We start from the raw sequence: 10,224 nt of genomic DNA on the forward strand, positions 1-10,224 counted from the left end.
GGGTTTATTAAGTTGCTTGTACCTCCAAGTTGGGTACACAATTTAGGCAGCTTACATTAGTTCCTTGCGTAAGAAAACAAACAAGCAACACGACAATATTAATAAGTTTGTATTATAAAAACATGTAGGAGTATATTACAGTCGGTATCATGGTATGGTCTCAATACCAGATGCATGTGAAAAAAGAACTATGTTGACCAAGAAACGAGCACTTCCAACAAGCAAAGTGGAAGAGGGGTTTTAAGGAGAAATTGCATGGTGTCACCTCATAAACTCTATTTCACACTGAAATAAGGTAGTTTTTATAATCTGCAAACCTCTCAAAATCATTTTTTAGATTCATAAATCTAACACTCTCTACCAAGTTATCTAGATATTTAAGAACACTATAGGCAAATACACATATAAGTGCACTATAAATACTAGGGGCATCAACTAGACGCAGAAAATTAGAGTTATATCTCTAGCAACTAATCCCCATCCAGAAACATAAACAAATAAGGAAATTTTAATATAAAACCAGGCATGTGGTTCCGAAGGAACAGTAGTTGTCTACTATGTACATTGCTTGATTCCGCTTTCTGTCATGACAAGTGGAAGGAGCATAAACACTGTCAGCAGCATACTTAAGATCCTTTCTGACTATCTCCTGCCGACCCACAAGCACACCTGTCTTGTGAAATCATCTTCAGTTTTCAAGTGGTAACGGACCCAACAAATTTTGCCCTGAGAAAGGTGTCTGTTAGAACAACTAATCGAAAGAAGACTGCAGTCTCGAGCTTAGTGTGTGTCAACAATATGAATCGTACCTTGACAGCGAATCGAGGTTATCTCAGGACCTGACACATCAATGCCTTCATCATTTAGTAATGTAATGCCTGATGATTCCACAATGAAAGGAAATGCTACTGCTGGAGACATGGGTGATTTCGCCACCTTGATGAACCTCTGACCTGTGGGCAATGTACGTAATTTATAGCGGTCATAAAAAAATAGCAGAACAATAAATGCAACACTGCTTTGTGGTTTCATAAACCTACATGCAAGAATAAAAGAGATCAAGTAGAAAGGGAACATAGAGACAGCAGGCATTTTGACATCATTGGTAACACAAAGATGTTAATCCATAATTATGTGTATTCCTACCATTTTTTTACCAGAACTGCCGCTAATTCGCTATATTACAATTCAAATAGTTCTACTGAATTCCAGCTACAGCTATTACAAAAGTTGAAAAGCCAATAAGCAATGTTGCAGTTCCTCAGGTTTGACTATGGGCTATGGCTGTTCAAAAATGGGTTTGGCCAATCTGTCTCAACCCATGCATGCAGTAAAAATAGTTATGCTGAGTGGCATCTTTAGTTAATTCTACTCATTCAACGAGCAGCTGGTTTTCAACAGGTTCTTAGAACCTCTCTTTTTTATCAAGGTTTGACTGTGTCGCTCAGGGTCCCAAAAACAACAGGAACAGGTGGGTTACCAACTAAAGATCCCAAACTTGCCTGCAATTGGTTTCTAGAAAACTGGTTTTGTTTCACTCGCCTAAACCCCTCTAGTTAATCTCATTGTAAAAACAAAAGGCAGACAATTTTCGCTGAAAAAACAGAATTGCTCACTAACAGCTTTCCAAACTGTATTCAGTTAAAAGAAATGCTTTCCAAACTGTATTGGCACTTGTTGTGTAGGTCAACAGTCGTAGACTACATGATTAAGATAAAAGGTAAGTTGATTAATGATACAAGTAAGCATACAAACCTGAGTGAGACTCGAAGACTAGACGGATAGTTACAGCATGAGCCCACTGGATTCCAAGAGCAGCAACAAGATGAGATTCGAGTCTTTCAGCACCATCGCCATCACCCATCCTTTTTACTGCAGAGGATTAATAGGAACATTAAATAAAGTTCACGATGACCAACAGATAATATGTTTCCTTGGAACAAAGTACAAACCTTCAAACGAGTAATGATAACCATCATCATTACTTTGGCTGCGGACCTGGTTTGAAACTACAACTGGAATTCTTGTCAACTCTGCTATAGACCTGCAGGACAGAAAGGAAACCCAAAGCACTTCAGCAGAATCAACAGTGTAACCAAAAAATGTAGAAGGAATGCTATGAATTTTAGGATCTAGGAGGCTCACTTAAGAAATGAAAGAGCCCATCTTAGAGGGTGTTGTGTGAAACCTGTTGTACCTCTTTCGTTCTCCCTGCCACATGTATGTTGAAGTAGAATATTAGAAAATTAAATATTATACTGTTAACAAAAAAATGAACCATAGTAGAAGAAGAAACAACTAGCATGCAATAATTAGATGATCTTAAAACATGATAATTATTCATGCTAAAGCACCACTACACACTTCAGCACAAGCCTCCAGCACTGCAACAACGAACCAGTACATACTAGTACCGTAGTCCAAGACCTTTGTCAGCTATTTAAAAGAGTAGTCTTCATAGTTGAGACCATGAGCAATAGTTATAAAAAGCACTGCACAGCTATTTAACTCATAGCTGTATATAAAAGAAACTATGCACATGTCAAGGGCCTCAGTGCCCAAGACAGCGGGGCCTCGACTACGTAGTTCGTAGTCTCGGTGGATAGGAGCGCTAGGGTTTTTGCCTGGCTGCTCAATGGTGCGGGAGGAGAGGATAGGAGACGGAGGAAGATGTAGGAGATAATAACTTTATTGCTTGCCCTCAAAGGGTGCTGATTATACGATATATAAAGGCCCCATGGGCTGCTAACAAACTAGAAACCTATACGTAACAAACTAGTCTTTTATTCTAGGAACTAATGTATCAGGACCAGGACTCCTGCCCAACCTACGCCTCGCCTGATGCGGCCGACGGCTGCTGCTCCTGGCCGCGTGGCCCACGCCTGTAGGACGTGCCCCACATGACATCTCTCCCCCCCTCGACGAGCAGCTCGTCCTCGAGCTGAAAAGCGGGGTAGCGCTCGACGAAACTGTCAAGATCCTCCCATGTAGCTGATGATGCTGCTTCACCCTTCCAGTGGACGAGTAGCTGGCGAACGCCGCGTGCTAGGCGCGCACGAGTCACGCGCTCCGGTTCTGGAACAGCCGCTCCGTTGTGGATCGGAGGCAAACCCGGCGGTGCAGTTGGAGGCGTGCCGAAGAACTTCTTGAGGAGGCCCACGTGGAACACGTCATGGAGGCGCGAGCGTGCCGGAAGCTCAAGGCGGTAAGCCACGTCGTTGACGACCTCTGAAATGCGGTACGGCCCATAGAAGCGTGGCTTCAGCTTGCCCCTGGTTGGCAAGTTGAGAGAGGACGCGGCGCGCTGGCGAAGGCGAAGCCAGACCCAATCGCCCACGTCATGCCGAATGTCCCGATGGCGTCTGTCGTAGTAGGACTTGTAGACCGCCTGTGCCTGTTGTAGACGATAGCGGACGTCCTCGAGAAGCTCGTCGCGCTCCGCCATGCTCCTGGCCACTGCGGCTACCCTCGTGTCGCCCGGCTCGTAAGAGCGAATAGTGGGAGGGTCACGACCATACACAAGCTTGAACGGAGTTTCTTGGGTCGCTGTCTGGTAGGCGGTGTTGTAGATGTACTCGGCCCAGGGAAGCCACCGGAGCCACTGCCTGGGACGATCCCCGGTGAGACAACGTAGGTACATCACAATGATCTTGTTAGCAGCCTCCGTTTGGCCATCCGACTGTGGATGAAACGCTGACGTCATGTGCAGCTTTGTCCCGGTGAGGCGCATGAGCTCCCGCCAAAAAGCCGAGGTGAAGACGGGGTCGCGGTCAGAGACCATGGACTGCGGCACGCCATGGAGACGAACAATCTCAGCGAAGAACACCTGCGCCACTGATTCTGCCGTGTACGGGTGGGCCAGCGCCACAAAGTGGCAATACTTGCTGAAGCGATCCACCACGGTGAGGATGACAGACTTCCCGCCCACGCGAGGGAGCGCTTCCACGAAGTCGATGCCGACGTCAGTCCACACGCCCGTGGGCACCGGCAGCGGCAGCAACAGCCCAGCGGGGTGCAAGTGCTCGGACTTGTACCTCTGGCAAGTACTGCAAGTGCGGATGTACTCTTGCACCGTCTTGCGAAGGTTAGGTGCGTGGAAGTCGCGGCGGAGACGATGCAAGGTGCGCAGGACGCCTTCATGCCCATCATCGTGCACGGCACTGAGAATCTCCTGGAGTAGCGGGGGCGACGGCGGAATGTAGAGGCGGCCGTTGAAAGTGACGAGGCCGTCGGAGAGAGCCCACGACTGCTGCCGCGTACCCGCCGTGATATCCTCACGCAGCGTGACGAGCGCCGGATCTGTGGACGTCGCTTGCCGGAGGCGATCGATGAAGTCGAAGCGAGGACCCGAGATCGCCATGATCGACGTCTCCTCCGTGTCGCGGCGGGAAAGGGCATCCGCCACCGTGTTTGTACTACCGGCCTTGTACTCCACGGTAAAGTCGAACCCCAGTAGTTTGCCGACCCAATGATGCTGCGGGATGGTTGCCAAACGCTGGTCAAGTAGAAATTTGAGACTGTAGTGATCCGGTTTTACCGCAAATTGGCGCCCCCAGAGGTACGGTCTCCAGTGACGAATCGCGAGCACCAGGCCGATGAGTTCCCGTTCATATGCTGCCAGGGAACGGTGACGTGGCGCGGCTGGCCGGCTAAAGAAAGCCACCGGGTGTTGGTCCTGAAGAAGGACGGCCCCGAAGCCGTATGTCGAGGCGTCACACTCGACGATGAACGGCCGCGTGAAATCCGGTAACGCGAGGACGGGAGCCGTGGTGACTGTCGTCTTGAGGGCGTGAAAAGCTGCTGCCGCCTCCGGCGACCAGGAGAAACCATCCTTGCGAAGGAGGGCCGTTAGTGGCGCGGCAACCACGCCAAACTCCTTGACAAACTTGCGGTAGTACCCCGCAAGGCCGAGAAACCCCCGAACCGCGCGCGCCGAGCGTGGTTGCGGCCATTCGGCCACTGCCTGCACCTTTTCCAGATCCATGGCCACTCCTGCAGCGGAGATGGTGTGACCCAGGTATGAGATCGACTCGACGGCGAATGCGCATTTGGATCGCTTGACGAAGAGCCGGTGCTGGTGCAGGACGGTGAAGACGGTGCGCACATGTCGGAGATGGTCAGCCCATGTCTCGCTGAAAATGAGGATGTCGTCAAAGAAGACGAGAACAAAACGGCGCAGGTACGGCCGCAGCAGATCGTTCATGAGGGCCTGGAACGTTGCCGGCGTGTTGCAGAGGCCGAACGGCATCACCAGGAACTCGTAGAGGCCGTCATGAGTACGGAAGGCGGTCTTCGGGATGTCCTCCGCACGCATCCGCACCTGGTGGTAGCCGGAGCGCAAGTCGAGCTTGGTGAAGAAACGAGCGTGCCGGAGCTCGTCGAGGAGTTCGTCCACCACCGGGATCGGAAACGCATTCTTGACAGTAATGGCGTTTAGGGCGCGGTAGTCGATGCAGAAGCGCCAGGACCCGTCGGCCTTGCGGACCAGCAGTACCGGGGACGAGAATGCGGAACAACTCGCTCGGATGATGCCCTGAGCGAGCATGGCGGCGCACTGACGCTCCAGCTCGTCCTTGTGCGCGGCCGTGTAGCGATACGGACGGACGGCCACCGGGGCGGAACCGGGCAGCAGGGTGATGCCGTGGTCGCGGCTGCGGGGCGGTGGCACGCCGGAGGGTTCGGCGAAGATGCCGTCGAACTCGGTGATGATGGCGTCGAGGAAGTCGCGGCCGCTGCATGATTTCAGGGCTGGCCCGTCCGGTCCTGCAATGCCGCGCCAGCACACCCGATGGCCCCTCCGCCAGAATGTCATGGAGAGGGCGCGGAAATCCCACAGGATCGGTCCGAGCGTCGCCAGCCACTGCGTGCCCAGGACGATGTCGTAGCCCGCGAGCGGCAAGGCGAGGAAATCCTCCGAGAACTCCTCTTGGCCGATGCGGAAGGGCACGACGCGGTACGCGCCCTGGCACGGAACGCGCTCGCCGTTGGCCACCGTGACGCGCATCTTCTCGGTGGTGGGGGATGGCAGCGTAGCACGAGCGGCCGCCTCCTCGGCGATGAAGTTGTGGGTGGAGCCTGAGTCGATCAGGGCGAGGAGGGAGACACCCCCGAGAGTAATATGCATCTGCATGGTTTCGCTCGTGCGCACCCCGGAGATTGCGTGGAGCGAGATCTGAGGGTCGGCCCGCGATGCATCATCAGTAGCGGAGGCCGCGTCGTCGTCGTCGTCGTCCGGCGCTAAGTCGAGGAGAAAGATGCGCTGGCACACGCGGTTGTGGCCCCTGCCAAACTTCTCGTTACAGTTGAAGCATAGGCCCAGGCGACGGCGTTCCTCCATCTCTGTCTGGGAGAGACGTTTGATTGGGCGCCCGTCCGGCAGACTGTGGCCATGCTGGGGTGCGGCTGGTGGGGCCGGTGCGGGGGGCGCGAGGCGTGGTCCTGGCGTCGGCAGAATGCCCTTCTGCGGAAAACGCACCGGTGGCGCGGCGGAAAGCGTGCACTGGTCGCGCAGCTCCAATTTGCGGGCGAGGCTCATGGCGACGGCGAGGGACTGCGGGTTATGGATTTCCACGTCGAGGCTAAGGGGTGGCTGGAGGCCTGCGGTGAAGATCTGAACTTTCTGCGTTTCCGACAAGGAGCCTGCCCGGGGAAGGAGCGCCTCAAACCGCTCCTGGAAGTCGACGACGGACGTCGTGCGCTTGCACGCCATCAGTTCGCCCAGCGGGTTCGCGCGCAGAGGAGGCCCGAAGCGGAGGTTGAGCAGCTCGGAAAAGCGGCGCCACGGCGGAGTGCCCTCGTCACGCTGGACCTGCATGTACCACAGCTGGGCAGAACCCTCGAGGTTGTATGACGCCATCCAGACTTTCTCCTCCTCGGCGATCCGTTGTTGATGGAAGAAGGACTCGCATCTGTTGAGGAAAGCGAGCGGGTCGGACTTGCCGTCGAACTTGGGGAAGTCCATCTTCTGAAACCGCGGGGGCCGATCGTTGTGGTGCTGTCCGTCGTGGCTGATATCGGCGGCTGACGAGGAGGCCGACTTCTCCTTCTGGAGGGCTGCCACGGACGACTGCAGGGATGTCACGGTTGCAGTCAGGGCTTCGATCATCTTGGCCAAATCAGCGGTGGTGGGTTCCGACATGGCGGAAGAAACCGAGGCGGCGGCGGATGGCGGCGATGGAGGTGGGCGGGGCGGCGGGTGCAGCGTGGAGGAGGCCGAGGAGCGGCTGGAACCTGATACCAAGTTGTCAAGGGCCTCAGTGCCCAAGACAGCGGGGCCTCGACTACGTAGTTCGTAGTCTCGGTGGATAGGAGCGCTAGGGTTTTTGCCTGGCTGCTCAATGGTGCGGGAGGAGAGGATAGGAGACGGAGGAAGAGGTAGGAGATAATAACTTTATTGCTTGCCCTCAAAGGGTGCTGATTATACGATATATAAAGGCCCCATGGGCTGCTAACAAACTAGAAACCTATACGTAACAAACTAGTCTTTTATTCTAGGAACTAATGTATCAGGACCAGGACTCCTGCCCAACCTACGCCTCGCCTGATGCGGCCGACGGCTGCTGCTCCTGGCCGCGTGGCCCACGCCTGTAGGACGTGCCCCACATGACAGCACACCATTCGGAATGTTAACACTCCACCAAAGCTCTGGCCATGTTTCAAGAACTTGTGATAATTTAATATTTCAAGAACCAAACAACACTCTGTTGGCTAGTTCTGTGGGTGTGCAAGCTGTTCACCCTTCTGTTTTCGGTAGCCATTCTATTAAAAAAAATGCTGCCAAGGGCTTAGTATTGGCTCGACCTTTTTTTCGATAATTTAGTATTTCAAAGTTTTCAGTAATGTAAGACAGAGATTCATAGTTATCAACAGTTTGGCACATAGCAATGAATTGGCAACCCAGTGTTTGATTAAAGTTATTATGTTAAGCCAGATGACTTTCTAAATTTGTAAACATGGAATATGCTAAGCAACTGAGAAAAACTCACTGTGGAAACTACCATTGGCTCCTCATACTTAAAAAACCCTATCATTGTGTGAAGTCAAAAGCAAATAAATAAAAAATCTGGTGTGCATATCTTACGATGACATGAAAGCAGCCACGCTATCAACAATGAGTAACTTCACATCATTTTGGAGGAGAGTCACCTTCATCTGTTCCAAACTGTAGAAGGGCGAGAAAAACATCAAAAAGAATATTCAAGCGTTTTGTGCAGCATGATGAATTTCTTTTACATGTAAATTTTGAGGAGCATCCAACAAAATTATAGTGAAAACAATGGCCACACTATATTGGCCAAAAGAGGAGTATTTCAAGAATTGTTAATGAAAGTTTTCTATTATTCATGGAACCTCATAACGACAATCACCAGACATCAGCCTTCCACAATCCACTGGTTGAGTGTCAGAAAAATATACCTTTTTGTGAAATCAGATAATGATGCTGGTCGCATCACTAGGATCCTGCCAGCCATCTGCACAAAAATAGAAGGTTTGACACAACAGCCGAAGAAGTCATGTATAATGTTAAACTGAAAGATTAAGCATTGCCTGGTATAGGTAACTAGAAGATGAATTATAACAACCTTTTGTGCTAAGCCTTCTTGCCTAAATATTTGAGGAAAGCTTTTCTGACATATCTCGATCATCCTGCAACATATCATGAAGGTTGATCACTACACATACTTCTTAAATGACATGCTTGGGACTTTGGAGTAGTAAGATGGAACTAAGCTACCTCCGTGAAGAGAACTTGGATTCAGTGTCAATATACACAACTCGACCGTTTAGGCCCCCATAGCATTCTGGTAACGTTGCTAACAGCGCAAGCTTCAGACAAAACTACAGAGTGTGCGAACCTTTCAGCAAATTTATAGAGACTAATTGTAAAACAAAGCAACTCAATTACTCATGAGAAAGTAAATGGTTTAAATTTGACATATCAAATCAACATACTTGGGATTCACTGGGGAGGGAAAATTGTCAAGTGACCCACATGAATGTGTCTTTGAACTGAACATGGTTAACAAAAGCATTCACAAAAACATGTCTCTATAATTCAAACGAAAAATTCTGACTAACGAACCGAAATCATGAGGTCTAAATCCCTACTAGTAAGCAGCAATTAGCCCACAATAAATTAGTAACGCACTGACAGATAATATGAATACACGAGGTCCTCCTTCTACTTCTCTGTTGCATAGGGGTACAGGAATTAGTTGGCATTCAGAAACACACAAGCCCACATTGCATATACAGCGGCAAAAGCTCATATGATTACAGCGCCGCTACACAGCGACGCTTGGATGCAAAATCCTCAAGCGGAGCGTCTCACCTGCGTCTTGCCGATCCCCGAGGGCCCGACGACCTCGGTGAGCTTGCCCAGGGGGATACCTCCCCCCAGCGCCTCATCCAGCCCGCAGAGCGTGGTGGCCAGCCGGCCGCCGCCCCCCAGCCTCACCCGCTCATCCAGTAGCGCGAGCGCCTGCGCAAACCGGTCGCAAAACATCAATCGCTCAGAAACCCCCAAACCCGAAATGGCGAGAGAGGCGAGGCCGGGTACCGTCTGGCAGGGAGGGCAGGCGAACTCGCTGACGTGGCAGACGGCGTCGCGGGCCGTGGCGAGGCCCGCGTCCAGCAGGGACATGAGCTCCACCTCCGGCAGCGAGAGCACGTCCTGGGGCGGAGCGGGTTAGAGGCGGCGGCCGGTTTCAGGGTGAGGGGAGGAGGAAGATTGGGGTTTCGTGCGGAGGGGGTGGCTGACCTTTGCCGTGGTGAGGCGGCGGGCGGCGAGGAGGTGGGCGAGGTGGGGAGGCAGGCACATGTCCGAGACCAGCTTGTTGGCCATCGCGGCCGCCGGTAGGACTCCGGCCACCGGGGGAGAGGAGGGGAATCCGGAAATTTTAGTTTTGTTTCCGCGCTCTCCTTTCTTTTTGAGTTTTGCGGTGGATTTCTTCGTTCGGTTTATTCGGGGAAGAGCTATTTTCAGCAAATGGTTTCTCGGGAGAGATTTCAACCAAATGATGATTACTTTTTCCGAAACGAAGGATACCATTTTTTTACTAGAAAACTTCCGATCTATTCTTCTTCAATCATGGTAGTACAACGAACGCTAGAAATAATAAAAATTATATCTAAATCCGTAGACCACGTAGTGACGACTATGAGCACTGAAGCGAGTCAAAGGCGTGCCACTATGGTCGTCCCTCCCTCGCCGGAGCCGGACAA

At 51.6% G+C, this 10,224-nt stretch overlaps 1 protein-coding gene across 1 annotated transcript; it reads right to left on the reverse strand.

The window, feature by feature from the left end:
• Positions 1–348: 348 nt before the first annotated feature.
• On the reverse strand, positions 349–9,976 carry LOC123188669 (DNA repair protein RAD51 homolog 2). Its single transcript, XM_044600883.1, has 12 exons — positions 9,761–9,976; positions 9,560–9,673; positions 9,332–9,481; positions 8,735–8,838; positions 8,583–8,646; positions 8,416–8,471; positions 8,081–8,161; positions 2,146–2,211; positions 1,953–2,044; positions 1,756–1,872; positions 810–953; positions 349–726 (listed from the first exon to the last, which is right to left on the reverse strand). The coding sequence occupies exons 1-12, from the start codon at positions 9,842–9,844 to the stop codon at positions 689–691; spliced, it is 1,110 nt and encodes a 369-aa protein (XP_044456818.1). The 5' UTR covers positions 9,845–9,976; the 3' UTR covers positions 349–688.
• Between the last annotated feature and the right edge of the window lie 248 nt (positions 9,977–10,224).

This window comes from Triticum aestivum, chromosome 1A, assembly GCF_018294505.1.
Source record: "Triticum aestivum cultivar Chinese Spring chromosome 1A, IWGSC CS RefSeq v2.1, whole genome shotgun sequence".
NCBI classification, from domain to species: domain Eukaryota; kingdom Viridiplantae; phylum Streptophyta; class Magnoliopsida; order Poales; family Poaceae; genus Triticum; species Triticum aestivum.